The sequence below is a fragment of the Camponotus floridanus genome, unplaced genomic scaffold (assembly GCF_003227725.1).
Source record: "Camponotus floridanus strain SB8 unplaced genomic scaffold, Cflo_v7.5 scaffold6, whole genome shotgun sequence".
In the NCBI taxonomy this organism is placed as follows: Eukaryota; Metazoa; Arthropoda; class Insecta; order Hymenoptera; family Formicidae; genus Camponotus; species Camponotus floridanus.
The window spans coordinates 2,939,917-2,962,502 of NW_020229769.1; the positions used below are offsets into that span (position 1 = coordinate 2,939,917).

Sequence of the window (22,586 nt, forward strand, 5' to 3'; positions counted from 1 at the left end):
AACGTCATTGTAAGAGGAGACTGATTCATTATATTTTTCTTTTCAAATTACGTTAATTCTAGATTTAATAATATTCTCTCTTTATTGTCTACCTTTGCAGATTTTTTACTTACAATTACAATATGTTAAATTATTTGTGATATTTTTATTTTAATGATAAAAAATATTTTTATTACTAATAATTTATCATTAAAATTATCCTTTCTATCTTATAATAGAATCACATTACAATCATATTATATTATGAGTTTCGTTAATTTTCTCATAACTATTAATTTGTATCTCATTTTTCCGTCAATATAATTTTACATTTGCTTGTTTGGTTTCTTCAAGTTCTCAGATTAAACAGTCAGATGTACTAAAGGAAAGTGGCAAAAAACATGACACGGTTCTAGTTAAAGTTTCTGTTTCATCTAGCAAGAAAGGAAAGTAGAAATCGGGTCATAAAAGCAAAGTAGCAAACTAATGAAGTGCTATAAACAATGCGAGCAATATGTTAGGACGGAAAATGAAATGGCGCACTTGAATAACATCTAATCTCGAAAGCGACAATCCGTGGAATAAGAATCAGTTGAGAAGTGCGAGGAACAGCAATTATTAAAATTTGAACGTTATCTCAAACTATATGAAATAACCGATCCCGAATGCAAACTAATGAATCAAAAAACATGACTGAACAATTGTTATGAATGATAAATTATCGGCGAATTATTACAAGTTGTATCTAACGCTGCATTAATAATTTTATTATTTTTGCAACGATCTTCCTATTATTAAACTGAATAGGCATAACATTTTTATCATCGATGAAATAATTATATATATATAAAGCGACTTTTAAATCTCAATAGCATATATTTTTTGATAAAGATAGTTTTTAATATTCTCAACATTAATATCCAATATTTTAATAACTGAACCTCTAATGAAAATTCCGAAGAAATAATTTATTCTTTTGCATAAATAACGAGATAAATAATATATATTTTTAGTTATTTTTAATTGTATTTAAAAAAACTATTTTATTTTATTAGTAATTTTTAGAAATTATTAATCTTGTGTGAAATATTTTAGTTGAAACAAAAATAAGAAGAGAAAATTGTTCAAGGAATTTTTTTTATAAAATAAAATTAAATGTAAAGTTCATGCCATCTATCTCGAAGAGGCATAAAGTTATAATTGACTAGATTTTTCGAGTAAATTGTGCGTAAATAAGAAACTCATCATTTTTGCGATAAATCCTGCTTATCAAACCTGGATGAACGTAAAATTGTCATCATCGATGAAATAATCGATTATCACAAAGCGATATGTTCGAGAGAAAAAATCCCGAGGGAGAATTGTGTCTTCGCATTTTCGTCTTCAGATTTGAATAATTTCTTTAAGAAGCAGAGAGAGTTTATATCTCATATAAAAAGAATTTCAAAATAAATCCTGATTTTATATCGTCAATATGTATTGCGATTATTTTTTCATTATCGTCAAAAAAGCACACTTATTTCGAAAAAATCGACTCGATTTTCAAAAGATATCAAATTAAATTAAATACGTAAAATCGTAATAATATATCTTGATATAAGATTAAATAAAAATACAAATTAAAATTCGTATTGAGATTTACACGAAGCAAATCAAGTATACAAATTGCCTGAAGCTTTAGGATATTTAAATGTAGATGTTACAAAAATGAGATACACGAATTTCCTCTTACCCTGGTGTTAAAAACACACACTTAAAGATCCACCCTCGCAAACAGACCACGGAGTAGCACCGCCATTAATAAACGAGCTGAGACAATGGGGTCCGGACCGCGTAAGAGCAAAATAAATTGAAGGTATCTCCAGTGCCGCTTCCGCTCGAGCTTCCTAGGCGACTGCTCCGTAATTAGTGAGCGTCTAAACAATACTCGAGCCATCTTCCGGAGACCACCCCTCGCGCACACCATGGCCACCCTTTCTTTACGCTTCTCTTGGCGCGAAACGGAATCGCCGATAATTAATTATCCGCTTGCAGGGTATGTGACTGTTGGGATTATTCGCGGCTGCGTTCTTCTTCTTTCGTCTTTCCATTCCTTCGGTCCTAATTTCAGCTGTTTACAGGCAAGATCTTCCCTATCGTTCGCTAGTCGTATCTTGGCGAGATAATGGCTCGTCGCCAGCAATTTCGATAGGAATGCAGCGAAGGAGACGGATAATAGCAGTGACTAAAAAGGATACCGTATATAATTTGAGACGCAAAGTGGCGCCTGTTACATTATTCACGTATCTGTATCTCATCTCGCGTTCAAATTTAGCCCTCGAGCTACAATTACTTCACAAATAAAAAGTAACACAATTTTTTTTAATAAAGAAGAAGATAGATATTTCTTCGCGCGCGCGTTTTCTTTTTGTAAGGATTATAATTTTAATCTAATTCGATATTTAATATTTTTTATATTCATGTGTGTATATGTATTAGATTTTAGAGAGAATATCTATTTTTATAATAACGTCATATTAATAAAAGTGCGACCCTTACAAATGTATGTTTATCTACTATAATAATTAATATTCCCTCTTTTGAAATCTTTCTCTTAAATATCTTAATATCTTAATGTACTTTGATAAAATAATTATGAGAAATTGTTCCATATAAATTATTTCATTTTATATGCAGTAGTTCGTATTTAACATATACATAATCTGCAGTTAAGGTTGAAACCGACAAAATGGACTCTCCCGCATTTTCAGCGTCCTTAGTCGTTTTAGAAAGACGGTCTCGAATGTACGCTTCAGAATTTTGTTATGAATGCGATTAAATGTCGAGCTATTAAACGCACGAGTTTGTCGTACGACGCGGACGGAAGCAACCGCGCTCGTTAGCATACTTTGAAAGTCTTTAATTGCAGCCGGAAGTTTACCGGAAGCCTGCGGTGCACAAACAATATTCACCGGGTAAATAAATATGCAACAAATATGCAACGAGAGGTCCTGTTAAATGTTGTTACAAGTTCGCCAAATTGAATTTCTCGCGGAAGAGAAATTATTTTTCCAGGGTATCGCGAGTTTTTAGTCAAAAATAAATTACCAAAATGGAGATACATATTTTTATCATTCGAGATTGTTTACATTAAATATGAAAATCTTCATCTCTAAAATGTATCGAAGAGAAAATATATATAACTCTTTCTTTTATGTAACAGTCATGCTAAAAATACTTTATATATTAAAAAATTATCAAATAATTGTTTATTAATCATAAAATAATATTTCAAAAATATCTCAGAAGAAGAAAGAGATATCTAAATATTATATAACCTAAAGAATCCTTATAATTTCGCGACGTCGATACGATAACTTTCGTGATAATAACGATTAAAAAGATTAGGGATAGATCAAGGATGCTTTATCTAGCATTTTTTTCTGAAAAGGTAGACAGCATCGGACATTGGACGGAAAACCGCAGAGTTCCGATCGATTCCTTTTGCTACGGAATACGAAGTTACTGTTGTTGGCAGACCAAAGACCATCCTTTCCTCGCTTCCTTTCGTTAATCTCCTGAAGCGTTCGATAACTTCGTCGAAAACTTGAAAGTACACCCTAAAGGTGTAGCTTTGCAGATTCCAAACGCATACCGCGGATCCAACCTCTCTCCTTTTCTCTATCGCTCTCTCCTCTCTCATTCGACTCTTCTGGGCATTTCAAAGTTTAACGAAATGGAAACAATATTGACTCGCGAGTCTAACTCGAAGAGCTTTGTATCGAGACGATATTGCCTCACATTGCGGATGATCCCCTCTTACATCCGCCTTTATAAATTCCGCGAAGTACTTACTTAGTCGCAACTATATAACGGAAAAAAACTCATTTTTTAAATATTTTGACAAAATGTACTTTTAATAAAAGTATGTTAGATTTAAAAAACTAGTTTTATATTTATATATTAAGAAACAAAAATAAAACTAATATTATTAATAAAACTAATATAATTATTAATGTATCTATTTAAAATATCTATAACATCTTCCTACGTGCAATAAAAAATTATCCTTTTATTACGCAAAATTGAATCGTTTTAATTTATATAATCATCAGATAAAATATATATAATAAATCTAATAATAAAATATATATAATAAATATAAATAAAATATATATAACAATAAATAAATAATAAATATATAGAATAATAAATAAATAATAAATAAACAAAAGGAAAAAGGTATAATTAAATAAAGACATACCTCTTCTAAAATATGTACCTCTTCCAAAATAATTCACGATATGCGACGACTATAAGCATTAAAATCAAAGACCGACTCGAGATTTCTCATCAGGTGAAAGCCAGGATATTATGTATCGAGCGAGGGTGTGAGGCGAGAGCTTGGCGGAAATTCGCGGTGAAACGATTAACGGTAAACGCCACGTTGTTATAACATTGGAAACACGGTCGACGTTCTCTACGTTCGTGTTAATCTGGAATTATTTAATCGCCGTTCATCTTACGCGTCAACTTTAGGATATATTAATTATTATCGTTATTGGGGATGATGGAAAGAGAGGAGGGGGAGGCAGGACGAAAAGAGTGTGTTACATCAGACATACCGGCGCGGTATATCTTGTTTTACAGCCGATTATCGACTAATGGCTCGCAAATATCGCCACTTGTTATTGTTGATTGGAACGGAGAGCACTGGATATCGCTGAATAACACATCAATTACGCGACGCAAATAATTTAAATGCAGTGCAGTTTTGTGTTTCGCGCGGCGAAATGGCTGATGAATGCAGCGAGCGAGAGAGAATATGATAATTAATTAATATTAATTAGAGTCGCATTGATGTTAATTCTAATCGATGATTTATCACTAACCGAAGCGTTCCGGATATGTCATATAATTTCCAATTTTAAAGTAGATCCGTGAATTCTAATGCAAATTTATATCAATATTCACAAGCATGTATCCAAATATTTTATATTTAAATAATATTTAATCCTTAAAATAATATCTCATATTTGTTGATTTCTTTACGATAGAGATTAGTATTCTTAACTTTAGTTTCAACTTATGTACTACTTTGGGAAAGAAAATTTCTAACAACATGACGCATGAACAAAAACTTTTCACGCATCGTTATCGAAACTACCGATTAAAAATTATGTTTCTTCATCGGTCGTATCATTGAATCCCTGCGGTTGTAGGAAGGTGCGACAGAACATTACTGTTTTATACCTTTCCGAATAGCACGTCGACACGGAAAAATAAATTCTCGTTTCTTTTAATTTGTCCTTATTTCTCTACCCGCTATTCCATCTTCGCGAATTGTGCTTGGTTCCGAAGGTACGAAAATAAATAACGTTACGACGAAATTGGTCGCCTATTTTGTACAAACTTATTCCTCTTAGGATGTAATAATGGATCTTATGTAAAAATTTTTCTCCGCGAAATGTAAGATTAATTGTTAACAAAAATGAATTCTTGTTTATTTAAAAACGATAAAATATCGTTTGAAATGTCAAATTTTATCAAGTGTTTTATATTATATCTCAAAGATATCGTTATTATTTTATGTAAATATATCGCAATAATTTAAATTACAAATGTAGTGAATACAATCAGTAAATTGACTCACAAAGCTGCGAACAGGAAGATTCTTACAGATATAATCAAATATTTCACTTACCTCTATCCGAAAGGTCCATCCTTCCAAACTGAGCAATTTCAAAGTCGTGTTCCTGGCCAGAGCATGGCACAATAGTCTCGAGGGATGATCATCCAAGGCCAATCGAGGACTAGACAAGTCTAGTAACTGCAGACACGGCGCTTCTGTCAAGGCTAGTACCAATGGCATCACGTCAGCTGGCCTCGACGCACCGGCAGCTCTTAGAGCGTCCAAATTACGAGCCCTTCTGATAGTCTCGCCTAAACAGCCGGCATCCAAGCCGCCCAGAAGACACTTGGACACGTTTAGAGACCTCAACTTGCAATTTGGTTCTCTGAAACACGAAACAAAATATTATCGATTAGTCGGATTGTTTTGTGAAAGAGAAAAAAGCTTTTTTTTTGTTTATAACGACATTGATATATATGATATATTTTAGAGAGAGATAAAAATTTCAAAAGAAAATTTATGCAATGCAAAAATGAATTAATAATCAATCACGTTCAACAAGTCTTCAGAAATTTAATGAAAGATTTAAAATATATTATAAATGATATTAATTACATATAGAATTAACATAATAATTTTTAATTTTAATGTTCTTTCGAATTTTAATTTCATATTTATTTATTTTATTATTAATCATGAAGTGATCCATCAAATCGCAGCAACAAACAGTTTGACTTTGATAAGAAAAATAAGAACTTATCGAACCGAATAGGAAAGAAGAAAGATTTAATCGAATCAGCTGAATCATTTAAGATTGATGGTAGTCGGATAGTGATCAAGACTTTGCCATTAAATAAAAGAAAGACGTAAAAGTACCTAACTGGCAGTCTCTATCTCTCTTCTCATTTTTCTCCTTCCATCAATCTTTCATAACATAGAGAATAGTCGTTCACGATAATGAAACGATGCTTACGAATATATCGAATCGTGAAAAAAACTTTAGTGCTTTCTTTTCGTAAGCTAAAACTTTTGGAGCAACTTGGAACAGATTTTATCTCGACATGATCTTTTTTTAAAGAGATACCTTAAGAAAACATAACAGGATTTTCCTGTCGAAGAAAAATTAGAGAGAATCTTAATCTTTAATTAAATAACCAGTCAAATTAAAATTATGTAATTAATATTTTCTTTCATTAATCAAAGTCTTATCTTTTATTTATCTTCACTGTAGTCTCACTAAGTCATTTTAATTTTAAGTTAGAATAATTAAATTTCTCTTAATTAAATTTCTTGTTCAATTTCATCCTTATTGGGCCAAACTATTTTTAACTTTATCCAGAGTCACGTTTCAAATTATAATTACATGCATATATACGCATTTTTAAATGTTTACATTAAAAATATTTTATCTTATTACTTTTATATGAAAAAGCATTTCCATACTGTCATATTATAGCCCACAAAATGTATTGTATATATATTTCGCATTGCAAGAGATGCACTTTGATTGTATTTTCCTGCAACTCTGATTGTATTTTCCTGCGATTTAAGATTAATTTGACGATATACGTTTCGTGTAATTATGGCGCTGCCCGCACGCACGTACTTTCCTCAAACAATGGTCCCGTGCAATCTCGCGGCGAAAGATCGATCAACGTCACGACAACGAAACACATAATGAACAAACACGCGGCCGTAGCCTAACACCCATCAGCGTAAGACAGCGGTGAGCCGAATTACGGGACGAATAATCGAATCGCGGTGGCGGGGCCGACACCCCGTGGATTTACGCGCTCGTACGTGCGTTTAATGGCGGCAATTTAAGACGAACGACTCGGAGTCTGGCCAGCAACAGCAGCATCAACCGTCCAGCTTCGGCTCCAGCTTCGGCTCCGGCGCGTTGTATCGCGTCTGGATTTAATGGTATCTACTTTGGCCCATATTTACTCTCGACTGCTATTGCCGCGATACGTACGTACCTATGTTTCGCGATACATCTGCTACTACGTACGTCTAATGGCGTACGCTGCCTTTAACGGTACCTGCTCGCAGCCACGGTAAATTCGCTCCAGTGCCGCCGCACTCTCTCAATGTATCTCTCTCTTTCTCTATATATATATATAAAGGAAGAACAAAAATACTGCACCCTATGGCGAGAACATACGCGGACGTCGTGCCACGAATTTCCAACAAAAATAAAGCGTTTCCGCCGGGAGAGTATGGCAAAGCCCACCACGCATACCAGACTCGCGTAATAAATAAAGTTCTGGATTTTGAAAACGAGAATATCGAAAATTCTTACGGTCGTGTGTTCGATTTAAATTGCTTGCAATCGCGGTACGTTACCCGACATTATTTTTCTCAATTCGTTACCGATCGCTCCGTGAATTATCGTCCTTTTTCCGTAGGTCTTCGCCATAAAAGTCAGAATAAAACATTTAATTTTAGAAATTAATTTTATCTTCCAAACGTATTTTCTCATTTACAGAGAAATCTGGAACGGGATTCCATAATGTAAAGATTAATGGAGAATACCGAAAATGTTGAAAAATGTTTAATAAAAGATAAGAATTAAATTCATAAATTAATGAAAAAATATATGCGTATTATTTGTTGAATTGCGAGTAACGTACATATACGAAGCAACATATTTTAGTGGCGGAAAATGGTAGAATCGATCGGTTTATTTATTATAAGCCGCGCGTGACTGGCCCGGTAATTTTTCGACCCTCCATCGTGAGTTTCGGTACTTGTGGGAAAGAACAAATGGCGTTGCAACGCCATTCGTGGCGTGAAGCACGAAAGTTTTCCCGAAATAAAGCGCGAGAGGTATGTCTCGAGGCTTGCGAATATTGTTGCGTTAGCTTGCGCTTATTTTCCGCGGCTTTAACCACGAGAAACTCGATCGCGTTATTCAAATGCGCTATATCGAAGAGAGAAGGCGATTCAGAAAAATACACGGATTAGGCTTTCTTTCTTTTCAATTTGTTTGCTTTATCCAACGATATAATCTCGCAGCAAAAAATGTATGATATAAATATTAATAAAATTATTTCTCTTTGAATTTGCAGAATATAGAATATAATTCTAATCTAAAATTCAGATTATAATTTTCAGAGTTATAATTTTCTCTACATGTTTTATCTAATAATAAAGCTAATTTTATAATTATTTATAGCATGATAACGTACAGCATTAAAACATACAATGATATATGTACTTGGCGCGAGATATTATCGTGTCTCTTGATATAATATATACGGTTCACATTATATGTGCTTCTAGAATAAATAAAATATTTATTACAATATTTTTAAAATATTTTTCTTTGTATATATTCTACATTATAAAAATATAATATACCTATTTAAAGTTTGCCAGGAATAAAAATTAAATACTTTAATTTTATTATTAATATAGCTTGTGTATATATAATTAATAAATACACACGTAACATAGTATACATAAATATTGAAATTTTTTTGTAAATATTACTTATCCAATAAATATTCACACATATGTACTTGCATCAAAAATCAATATTTTACTTATATTTATTCCAATTTATCTGCAAACTGCGTTGAAATGGCGAAACGTGTCAAGAAATGGCGCGATGAAATTTTCGCGTTTCGCGCGGAGGAAACATTTATTGCGATCTGAAATCGCGCAGATAAGCCCCGAGAGCGCAATAGAGTCGCAATCGTAAGTCAAACGACCGGGGTTCTATTGCGCGCGGACGTCGCTTAAGTTTCGATAGTTTTACTGGCTGCGGGAATTTTCGCTGCGGGAACGCACCGCATCGGAAGTCGCGAAAACCGGCTGCGGTTTATAGGAAAATAGAACCGCGCGACGATGCATTTTTGCCTTGGGGAGAGAAGGGATGGGAGGAGGGGCGTTAACCCCTTTCCTCGCCGCCGACTTTATCACGTCGCTTTTTATTGCCGTCATATTCGTACTCGACTTTACGCTCTTATAAAGAGCTTTGTTCCGATGAGAACAAACGTTTCACAACAATCGCGTATTTATTTGCTGACGTAGTAACGTTATATAATTTGACGTCCGAAACTTGACGTTTTATAAAAGCACATTGAATTTTCGCGCTTTTCATGGCGTCGATAAGCACATCAATTTTTGATAAAAGTTCCTTTATCAAAAAATTTATGTGAAATTTATGTGAATTTATGTGAAAGAAACACAGTAACTATATTATATCGTGTAAAGAATAAAAAATATATACGTCAAATGTTTCATAAGCTTATTAATATTTTTTTCCACAGTTAACTTGAATTTGTTTCAATGAAAACAGATTGATTTAAATAATGATAATGATGAAATGATAATGAATTGACTTAAAATTATCTGGCAAGAGACATGGATTTTATACAAGCGTATTTCAAAAAAGCACAATTGAAAATATTTCATTTATTTATTCATATTTTATTTATTTATTACTATTAATAAAAATAAATTCCATATAAAATTAGAATTGGCTTATGTTTGATTAAATTATATTTGATTACAGATTAATAAATTAAAATGAATTTCATATTTCCTCGCAAAATGATCGAAGAATGATGAGTTTTCGCGGCATAAAGATACATACATCGCGAAAGAAAAATATTGGACATTTAATGGCATTACGTCCAGTATGTGTCCCGCAAAATACCTTTCCACTTTCAACTCTACTCTATTCTGTTTCTTCGACAAGCGCTTGCGAGAGTTGTACTTTAGGGAGCTCCGACGAGCTCTCGTGGAGCTTATTACGAACAGTGGAACTCCATTTATCCGAAGAGATCCGTGCAAAAGCTAGTGTTGTATCGGATTCTTTGTTAAATTGTTATTATCCTAAACGTAGCTATTTATACTCCATCGTTATTTATTTACAGCTGTCATCGGATTATTGGAGAAAGCGCGCTAGATCCGCCTTATCGTCTCAAGAAACGTTAATAAAACGCGCTCAACTGACTCGCAAAAAAGTCGCCTTTCCAATCTCAGGTGTAATATTAAAATTCTTCCTCGACACATTTAATCGCGAAAATAACAGTGTTAATTCGAGAGCAAAGTCTCACGATTAGCTACAATTTTCTTAGACGTGCTCCACTTTCATTAAATAAGCTCCTTATTTATTACTAATTAGCTCCTTACTTTCTGCTCCGTTATTTGTTTCTCTCACACACTAGATTTACTGTATTTTTTTAATAACAATCATATAAATTATTTTTAATAATACAAGTAATCAAACATTCATATGCATAATTGTAATACTCAAAAATGTTTTACAAATCTACCAAACCCATCGAATTAATTATCATCAATTAAACGCTTTATAATGTTTGCTATTCATAATTTTTTTCGAACGACAACACAGATAAATAAAAAATAAATCAAAAATAATTTATGGAAAACGCTTGTTAGAATCTTTCAACTTATACGATTATGTAACCCATTGGACTATGCTATGAACAATGGATACAGTTCCGACTTTTTATGGCGAGTGCCTGACTGGCCTCTCTAATCCTGGGAGCTGTGTCTCTTATCGTGGGCCGTGTTGCGCTTGTGATTTAGGAAGCTCGTCGGGAACTCGACGAAAGAGTAGAGAGAGAAGATCGTCCGGCGGCGATGAAAAACGTCGACGAAACTTGAAACGATGAAAAATCACCCCACCGTCGGCGGCCCCGAGAATTCGCGAACTCGTGTTAGTCGAACGAACTTGGTTACGGAAAAGATCGGCGAAATATCCCGTCGATCCCCACCGAAACCATGTATCTTCGCGAGCACCCTCGAAAACGTTTCGCTGTCCCAGTATTTATAGCAAATCCATGCTGATGTTGATATCTTGCACTGAAGATGATTCGCGAAAACAGGGATGAGAAAAACCGCCATATCGTTTATTATGGAATTTCTGGAACGATGAATTTGTCTTGAATTTGATTTACTGTACTTTTTCGTCGGGTCTGACAAGCTTGGATGTATATGTTAAATGAAAGCAATTTATTTCTCCGATCTTAGATATCAGACAAATAGCGAGCCTCTGATTTAATATTGAATAAATTGTTGAATTAATAAACGAAAATATGTATGTGAAACATTTATCATAAATATTTATCAAATATTTATTTTTATTAAACCGCTTGATATATTATTATTAAACTGCTTGACATATTATTCTTATAAATCTTATATCATTAGTTATATTTTATTTTTATTAAAAAAAAAGAAAAGATTTTCTTTACAGATATATTACAATAAATAATTATTTCATATCGTCCTTATTCGCAATTTTTCTATTATTTTGATATTATATATGATTTTATTATATATTTTACTAAAACTGCGTAGTCAAGTTACACGTTTTTTTTTTTTATAGGCTAATCATTCGTTTCTTGATAGTGATGACGAAATAAAAAAAAGAAGAGGAAAAGCATTCAACCCTTTATGAATTCATTTACGAGCGCGATTCCTATGGCATGCATAAAAATTCGTGAATGACGAGGCAGCTATGAAATTTTGAGGGAGCACAGCCAGCTGCTACAAACCCTCCAGCTATTGTTTCTTCGTTTATGTGTCGGGCAACCTCCTAAATTGGAAGGCATAACCGTTTTTGCTTGACGAATTTCGTGCTTGCGTGTTATATGTTGAAAAATATAGACGTTTTACTTTCAGGACAGCAGTCGCATGATGGTATATGATGATCCGTCTTTCAATAAAAAGAATATAGAATAACGTATTTTTAAAAAAATATATACATATATACAGTTTCTCATATTTTTTATGCAAGTCTGTATATAACAAAAAACCCTTACAAACTTAAAAAATCTGATACTTAAATATCTCTTTTTTTTTTAAATTAAATATTCTGTTTTAAAAATTCATAAATTTTGATTTTTTTCTTGATTGAAGTTTCGCAGTCTCTGATTATGACATTCAATAATGACAAAAGACCATTTTTCATCGGAATAATCTGCTTCCTCAAACGAATAAAACGTTCGACAGATGTTGAACGTGCTATTCTGAATGATCCGGGATAAAATTTTACAGGAAGAGAAAAAAAAGAATTGTACGTGATACTCCGTATATCAGAAGCTCGGGGGTGGATCCAGGCGAGCGATCGATAAGTCTCGATCTCGTGCGTTTAACAGGCTGAAGGGAAATCGCCGCGATTCGGAGTGACTCGCGAAATTTCGGGGGGGCAAAATGGCCCGTTACTTGGATGAAAATCGATTATGACGAACGATCCCTTTTACCAGGCTACTTCTCAACTAGCGTATGGAACCTGTATATCTTGACGCTTATGGAAAATCTTGAACAGCGCGTTTATGAAGGATGGTGGGACACGTGAGCAGGAAGTGAGATCGATTAGTTCCCTTTGTCCTGGCTCTTTCTTCCGTGGAGAAAAACACAGTACGTCGATAAACGTCACTTAGAAGCACCCGTGTGGCACATCCATCTCTTTTAACCGCAAAGTATGACAAAGCAGGATATTTTTTTTGTGTTTCAATTCTTTTTTTTTTTGCACAAAGAACTCGTAATCAGAATTCAATCGAGATATGAAGAGTAATTTTAAAGAAGAATCCGCATTTATTATTTAAAACTCGTTTTCTCTTAAAAAAGAAAAGTATTCTAATGCACACAAATGGAATATTATAAAAGAATGAAATTTCTGCAGTTGTATATATAATATTTACCTGGATATGTAAAAAAAATATTTTTATATTGTTTTTCTGAAGCGGGATAATAAACGTTCGGTCATTATTTTTAATAGAAATTTAACAAAAGTTTGATGTATAAAAATATATATGTATTTATGTATATTTTTGTGCTACTATTACATCTATTATTTTATAAAGTATCTTTTCAATCTGTTATTTTAAAGCATCTTTTTTCCATTTTAATAAATCAATATGTACATTTCTCAAATATAATATACGAAATAAACGAATCACATGTAATAAAATTGTTCTATATAGTTGTGTATATTTTCTATTTTCGGAAATGCCTTAAATCTTATGAAAGGGCCAATTGAAAATCCGAATATTTCTTTAATATACAACTCGCACGATTTCTTCTGCTTTTGAAATTTCGATGTTATTTTTCCACGAGCTCGCGTATGTTTAGATCGAAACGAAAGTCGATGAAGGCAACATCACCGTTAAAGGCCGAGAACAGGAAATTTAATGGAATATATTCGTGCATTGAACACACATTGCATACGCGTTGGAAAGCGCGGAGAAGCGCGGAGAAGCGCGGAGAAGCGCGGAAAAGCGTCCGGGAATAATCTCGGGAATATTTTTCCACCGAGAGTTCCAATTTACCACGCGACTCGCGTCGGCTAAGCTTTTAATTAAAAACATCAACGTTGCCATATGTGTGCCTCTATTACACACACACATCGTATCAAAGACATTGCAAAATACGATATTTCGAAGCTTCAAAACATTTTGAAAAAAATAGAAGAAAAAGACACGTCGACATCATGTAACTGAAGTTTCCGTATGGGGTCACGGGCTTGTGGTTTCGATTTATGACGTAAGGGCGTCATGGCGTGCGTAATTGCGATGCAGCCGCCTTTGTATGAGCCAGGTCACCATTCTATATTTAATATCGATAACGAATACAAATCCTCATAAATTGTTCGGTGGGTCTATTCAGCGGCAGCGAAATGTAACGGATAACAACGTAATTTTCTCGCGCGATATTATGCGGCGATAATCTGCAATAATACGCAAGATACGCTTTCATTAACCGCAGCTTGTGATACCAATCAGTGTCACATTTATCATGTTTTACGCAAGTTAATTTACTAGCGCCGAAAACACATATCACAATTAGAGAACACGTTCCTGAAAATTATTTCAATGATTCATTTTAATTACGATTTATTTTAATTATGAATCATTTTAATTATAATTCGCAAAAGGATAATTCAAAGGATTTAAAAATAATTAAAATGATGTTTGAATCTTTCAGTTGATATTTCGTTTCTTTCATAACTTCACGTTCAAAAAACAAAAAATAAATCATTTTTAATAAATTCAATGAATTCAAATATTGAGAATATTGAGAAAAACTTGATTTTTTTCAATAACAGATTCGATAAACACTATTTTTTTATTAATTTTTAGGAGATATTAAAATGTTACATTTTATCATCCCTTTCTGATTAATTCGACAGGATCAAATATTTTTTTCGGATGTTCTTAACAATCTCGAGCGAGAATGAATAATTAATCAAGATTAGGGATTTATTATAGTTAGAGCTATTTATAGCATTCTGGACTCAAGATCGGCTTTCAAAATTCACTGTAACCGATTTGCAGGCGTAGAAAAGAAGAATAGCCAGCGAGACAGATGGCAGCGGAACTTTTATTCCCGTCGCGGTCTTAAGAAATCTTTTCGAAATCTTTAGAATACAGTTGGGAGCATCCGTGTCGAGGTTCGCATCTGCGAGAAATGGATCGACTTCCTTCCTCCCGCTGCCAGCTGGACCAAGCATATCGCACGACATCCCGGGAATTACGCGAGCTATAAATCATTTCGTGAGATGTGCGCGCTGTTTTAAATATTATTAATGGATCACGTATGTATATGTATATATATGTATTAATGTAAGATTTACGTGCAAGAATAAATCAATATCTCATTATAATTACAGTCATCTCCTTCCTGCTTTTGAATATCATAATATTCCCTGTCCATGTCGTATTCAGAAAAAAATCTACGAAATTTTATGACTTGATCAATTAATTAATTTAGTTGAGTTCGAAAAATATTGAATATCAAACATTAAAAAGTTATGAAAAATAAAGAAATCTTAACTGATCGTTATGAGAAAGTAAACTTCGAGATGAATTTTAAATGGACGGATTCTAAATGAGAGATTACGTATGTAAATTTCTGTAGGATATTATATATAAATTAAAATTTTAAAAAGGAGACAATATTTGAGGCTCACGCCCGAATAATTCCGCAAATTATTCGCGCGAATCTCATGCAGCTTCGGGCAAGCACCGCCAGTAATTATGCGAAATATCGGGCTTCTCGCCGGATGAGCGGACGGCCCGTTGAACTTTTCGACGAGTTTCCCCTCATCCGGAACAAACTTTCGTAACGGTATCTAATGCTCGACCAAAGTGCCGGTGAATGCATCTCGTTTCTTCGTTGTCGGACTGAGAATAGCGATAGGGAGAAGTTTCGCGCGACCTTGCGGCGGAGAGAAGGCTGTTGACGTAATCGAGGAGATCCAGTAGCTTCCGGCCGAAAGTTTCCGCCAACGACGCTTGCGAAGTTCGCGTAATTTCGCCGACGAAATATTCCCCTTCTAATTTCCATAACAGGCCATTTCAAGAAGAAGGGAATCTGAGCAAGTTCGGAGATATCTTTCGCGAAGATATCTAGACCGCGCGAATTCTCGTTTCACGAAAAGTCCCTGCTCCTCGAGAAGATAATCAGAGGGAGGAGACAAGTTGTTCGGTCATTTGCGAAGCTTACTTCAAGGTCGCGAATGTAATATTTCCATTGTATGCAAAAGAGCCTGCGAGAAAGAGAGATGAATTGAATAGCGAGATCATTTTTCTTCCTAAAATTTCTTTTCGTAAAAGAGACGTTCTCTTTCTTTTAGAATTTGTTCTTTTTCCATCTTCGAAAATTTTCTTCTAAAGCTCCAGTAAAAACTTTTCTATTGAAATTATCAATCACAGAGAACTTTTGCAAATTTATGCGCTTTACGAAATGCGCGATTATTATTTCAAATGTAATATCCTATCAGCGTTGACATGGTATTTGATATTTTTCCTCCTTTGAATATTTTATTTATTTGGTTTACGCGTCGACATATGATAAAATATTAATATATTAATTTATGTGTAAAAATATCTCTATGCGTCAAGACCGATCATTCAGTCCATCTCAATGCGATTCATGTCGACCGTAAAACATTTAATTATGATGGTAATGGCAAATGCGATTAAGTCGATAACGAAATGTCGCACGTAATTATTAATATTACCACGTTTAACATCATCATAATGCGAAAATATTGGGTTTTCATACTAGGCCATTAGCGCACATAATCGACAAAGATCGATCGTGATTTACGCGACATTAATATTTTGCTATAAATCTTCCTTCTCTCTAAATAATTAATAATGTACATAATTTGGTATACATTCATATAAATAATAAATAAAATAATAAATAAAAATATTTAAAATCTAAAAATATATATTCTGCAAAGAATTTAATTGAATCTAAAAATATTTTTTGTTATATTGTTGCATTAATATCGTAACTAAAAATCTCTTCTTATGCAAATATATATAATAATTTTTAAAAAAATAGAAAAGTTACATGCAATCATTAAAACAACTTACCTGATAGCGTTGAATATCTCATGAAAGCCGGTGCCCTGATGGCTGCTGACGTCGCAAGTAGGTAGGGGGTGTAACAGGGGTAACCGATGACAGAGCACGCTGTCGCTATTACGCTTGCTGCTGCCATTGCTGTCTCGATCCCGATCGTTTTGCGGTAGAGGCCCGTTGCCAGTACCGGGTGCCGGGCCTAGGCCGAGACCCAAAGGAAGACGCGGTAGAGTAGCCGGTCTTGTGAGACTGCCGTAAGCCGCCAATGCACCTCTGGGCAATGATGAGTAGCAACGGTTCAACGGTAAAGTGCCGAGGGTGCTGGAGGCACAGCCGCTGCTTCCGGAACCGGAACCTGAACCTGAACCTGCGCGAAATTAAATCGTCAGTATAAAATAGATGCGGAAATTTGCTATCTAAAACTCTAAACTAAAGAAGTATATGTTATTTTAAAATTCTAAAGAAGTATTGCTATTTTAAAACTCTAAACAAAAACAAAATATTTATTTATTTATTTTATTTCGAAAGTAATTTTTCAATGATGGATTAATGAGATTTTTGCGAAATAATATTTAACATGATATAATTTGCTACTCATAAATTCATTAAAATTACTTTCGGATAAAGATAAATTAAAAATATAATTTTAAATATAATTTTAGTTTTTTACATATCAATAAAAAATATAAAGAAAAATAATCTTATATTAAAAAAATAATTTAAAAATATATTATAAAATATTTTTTTCAATAAAAAAAAACTTTGTTTCGATGTATGTTTTCTATTAGAAAGAAAATAGGTTTTTGTTTATATTTTCATTCTAAACTAAAGTGTTATTGCATTAAATAAAAAAGAGATAAATAAATTTATAAATACAATAAATTACATTTTGTTTCCTAAATTATTTGTTAAAACTGTAGCAAAAGAAAATTCTGATAATTGGAAAGTGAGAGAATAAATTAATGTAATTTGAACATGAAAATTCTAGACATAAATTTTTTTCTTTTTTAAATTTTAAAGCAGGATCTTTTTATAACTAAAATCAATTCATCGAATGTTTAGTTATTCGACCAGATTTCAGTTACAACGTTGAGAATTTTATCAACATTAAACTCGTAAACCATACGATAACATGTTGTTCTGCAATCGGGTCCGTTATGTAACGCGATCAATCAACGACAGGCCACGTAGGACGAGTTATCCGAGCAAAGCACACCAGCACGTACAATAATCGTGCCACCGTATCGAGCACGTTACAACAAACATTTCGTAATTACTAATTAAATTACGGAATGTTTATCACTATTTCGAGAGCAAACCCTATCATTGTATCCGTTTAGAATTGTGGTTCGCAGTGACGCGGATCCCTAAAAACGTCAAAATACATTATATAATACGTTATATCTTTCTATCTTATATAATATTATCTTTATTAGCTAATTATTGTATTATTTTTATAGGAAAATATAAAAATATGTAATTTATATTATAAACTGATATATAAAATGCAAATTGACGCGCTAATTTATATTAATTGAGAAAAGAGTGATTGAAATTTTATAAAAATGACGAATAAAATCTTGGAATTTCAAATAATTTAATAAAGAAATATATAGAATTCTTTTTCCCTGGAAATGAAATTAAAGGTTTTCTTAATCTTTCTCTCTTCCTATATCCCGTTTGTCTCCCATCGACCTACGACTATGTCGGTTACGTTAACGTCGCTCCGAATGTTCACCAGCGGATATGCAGTCCGGGCGAGATCTAATTCGGATCCCGTCGTTTGAGCATGGGGTTAACAAACTCCTTTTTGGACGTGATCTCATCTGGGACGTGTATATACGCGTCGGTCGGAGAAAATTAGACGTACGGGAAAATTCGAGGAAAGTGGCCCGTGAGATCCACGATGAATATTAATCCGAGGTGTTCGCGCTATGTTTCTTAATTTCAAAATTCGAGAATTATATTCGAATGAGTTAAATTGAGGGCTCGTATTACTCAATTTTTCTTCGCTCGACTTCAGAATCTTCGTATCGGTCTGTAATATCGCGGAGTTTGTACTCTCTTTGATCCTTAGAGCTTGCAAACTCTACTTTTTTTTAATCCTTCAGGCTTTAAGAAACTTGACTTCCTCCATCCTCGAGAAACTACAAAATGCCTAGTCATTTTTGTTTTCTCAGAAACTTTTATATTCTACTAAAAAATATAAATATATCAGAGAGATGCTTGATAAAAAATATTTTCTCTGAAACTTTTGTACCTGCATCCGGCGTGGCTCTTAGCCTGGGGAATTTTATTCGCGTTTTTGATAAAGATAATTTTCTCTCGTCTTTTTATTCGGCGATATCTCGAGTAATAATATACTGTAATAGCGGAAACAGATTACGGTAATTCTAGTAGTAAACATTTCCTTCAAATTCGATCCGACAACAACAAACACAATGGAGAGATGGATCAGTCGGTTGGATTTCAATCTACCGTATCGTTTCCGCCTTATTCAAAGCCAGATGCTTCTGTTCGTCTCCGGTTATTCCTGTATACGTACACTTACACGAACAAGGCGTGTGCCTGGTCTAACCCCGTTGAATTAATTACACGCCATCTACCCGGTGACGAGAAAGTCGCGTTCATCGGAAGGAAGCGAGGATTTCCGTCTTCGCTCGCGACAAACAGATGATATCTCATCTTCTTCTTTCTTCCCCTCACCCTCTCTCTACTCTCCGGAAAATTTCCAAGTTAAACTGTTAATAAGTATTAACTTTTGTTCATGAATTTTGCATGCACATACTCTTTCTTCGAGCGTGTATTTAGATACGCGATGCGAATGTATGCTCTCCCTCTTATCCTCGTCGTTGTTGAGGATTAAATTGATGGACATCGCCCGGGACATTGTCGGAGTTTCGCGTAATAGGAAGTTACATCGTAACTAGAACGTAAAATCGCGTTATCTCGCGCGATCATTCGGATGATGATGATTAATCCAACAAGGACTAGCGATTTCATAATCACGATGCTCGTGACTATGATTACGATAGTATTAATTATGTTGATTTATTAATGTAACGTTGTTTTAAAATAACAAAAGATATATTTAAAGCCGTAAAAATAAATTTAATTTAGATAATTTAAATATTTATGCAAAATATAATGAAATATAATGAAATATTTATGAAAAATATTTTGAGAAAGAGAAATATATATTCTTCTCTTCTCGTTATTTTTATAAAGATTGTTACTTTTGTTGATATAAAAATAATACCGCTTTGCAAACATCGTTTAATATTACTTGCTATATTAATTTAATATCTCGACGCGGTAAACCATTAATAATATAAAGTGCAGAAGTAAAAAAAATCTCCACTATGAAGGAATTTCGTTATAATAAAAAAGTATCGGTATGAAAAAGGTGTCCGATAACATGCGGCTTTGAACATCGACTAAAACCATCTTATGGCCAATGTTATAGAGCCCTTTCATATCAATTTATTTAATATCGACAGCTAATACGAAAAATAAGAAAGAATCTTGTGCTTTTTTTACATATCTTTTCCTCTCGCATATTATTCTCAAAGCATTAGGCTACAGTAAATTTTTGTTCACATAATTATATCATATAATTAATTTAAAACAATTAAAATTTGTATTTTTAATTAATTGAAAAATGATTTTAATATAATTAATATATAATTGGTAATTAATGATTATACATTTGACATAAATAGAGTGCAATAATATAATTTTCCTCTCTCTTTGCAAATAAAACTAATTCATAAAAAATATCGGAAAAAATGATGGAAAATGAATTAATTTCCAAATAAATTATTTTATAAAGGAAGCAAACTTCAAAAACATATAATACAAAGAAAGAATAATTAAGTAACATTTGTAAAAAATTATTATTTCTGTTCATATATGTTCATTGTTCGAATGCTTAATATAAATTTGTTATTCCTTTTATGTAAAGAAGAAAAGAAAGAAAGAAAGAGGAGTAGAAAGAGACTTAATAATTTTTTTAAATCATATTAGATCCATTAAAATCTGTCTTTAGCTGCTCTCGAATGCAAAAGAAAGTTTGCTATAAATTCATTTATTATTCCTATCCAAGAGATTCGCGAATGCATAATTTGATATTGATTATAGCTTCCTTTATGCACAGACTGATAGAAGTTTCTTATGAAATAAGTAACTTCTTATTAAGAGAAATATTTCTTGCCAAGTCGTATTAAGCTTAACGGTTGATTATACGACACGATAGCGCGGAGGTTTTTTGCGCTTCGATCGATCAGTGCGGTTTGCATCGCGTTTATCCGTACCAAACTAATTATAATAGAGCCCGATTGGTGACCCAGTTGCGGCGATCGGTAACAAGAAAGAGGCGTCCTTTCAATATCTCGAGAAAAGCAATTTCGTAATGTCAACAGCTTATACTTTGCCATTCAATTTACATTTTATATTTCCCACAATTTGGCACAAATACTTTTTATTTTACACTATTTTTTTATTTTATTTTTTATTTTCTTATGTTACACTATTATTTTACACTATTTTTTTTTTAAAGAGAGAGGCTATCTTTTTTATTTACACTGAATTATTGCATTGAAAATGAAACTGACAAGAAATAAAAAAAATATTTTTAAAATCATATATACATAAGATGTGAATTTTAATTTGGAGATTTTGTAGGCAAGTCAATTTTTACACCGTGACCGATGGATGGTTTAAAATAATCAAGTAAATTTACAGTATTACGCGTATTACTTACACCACTAACTTCGGGACGATTCAATGTTATCCGAGGTGTTTTAGCGTGATTGGATGCCGCCGATCGGCGAGAAACCGAATTCGAGGATATTGCAACGAACGGCGACGCAAAGCGATTTCGAAACTAAGACATGAGTAGAGAGAGGTAGAGCGATTAGAAAGGGATACCTGAATAGATGCGATCCTTTGGGCGTAACATTACTCTCTTTTGAGAACCACGATCGAGACTGATCGAGCGAGTTGTAAGCATTTCAGGAATGCGATGAAAAATTCGAGAGATTATTTTCACGATAATTTCCCTTCGAGTTTTTTAAGAGATTGAGAAAAATCTATGGTTACTACTATGATTCTACTGACATAACTCCGTTTATATATTTTTATAATATTATATATGTTTCTATTTTAATGTATAAATTTTATATTTTTTTATAATTAAATCTTTTAGATAAGAATAAGGAGAGAATAATGAAATATTTTATATTGCATAGTTTTATAAAAATACTACTTTTAATATTTTCTTGTCTTGTTCGCGCGTGTACTAGAAAAGAAAATATTTTAATATAACTGTCAATTTTTCTGAGGCATTTAATATAACTCTATATTAATTATAAACAGAGTTGGAAAGACCAATTAATGGAAAAAATTCATGCTAAATTTCGATCATTATTGCCCTTGACTCTATCCAAGAGAATAGATTGACAAAAACTATAAAAATAACTAATATACAAAATATATTTATATGACTTTATGCAAAGACATTTTTGCTTTAATTAATAAATACTAATCACTATAATTAAAATAATGAAATTAATCTAATAATAAAGTTTTTAATTCAAATTAATGTATGAAATTTTTAAAATAAAAAGAGACATAAATAT

General features: G+C 32.9%; 1 protein-coding gene across 3 annotated transcripts in view; it reads right to left on the reverse strand.

Annotated features, from left to right (window-relative positions):
- LOC105259468 overlaps positions 1-22,586 on the reverse strand; it is a 237,979-nt gene that overhangs the window by 17,915 nt on the left and 197,478 nt on the right. For all 3 annotated transcript variants that reach the window (XM_025413067.1, XM_025413065.1, XM_025413066.1), the window contains exons 8-9: positions 16,960-17,314; positions 5,663-5,975 (exon numbers count right to left, since the gene is read on the reverse strand). In XM_025413067.1, coding sequence (XP_025268852.1) covers positions 5,663-5,975; positions 16,960-17,314 — 668 coding nt within the window. The remainder of the gene's footprint in view (positions 1-5,662; positions 5,976-16,959; positions 17,315-22,586) is intronic.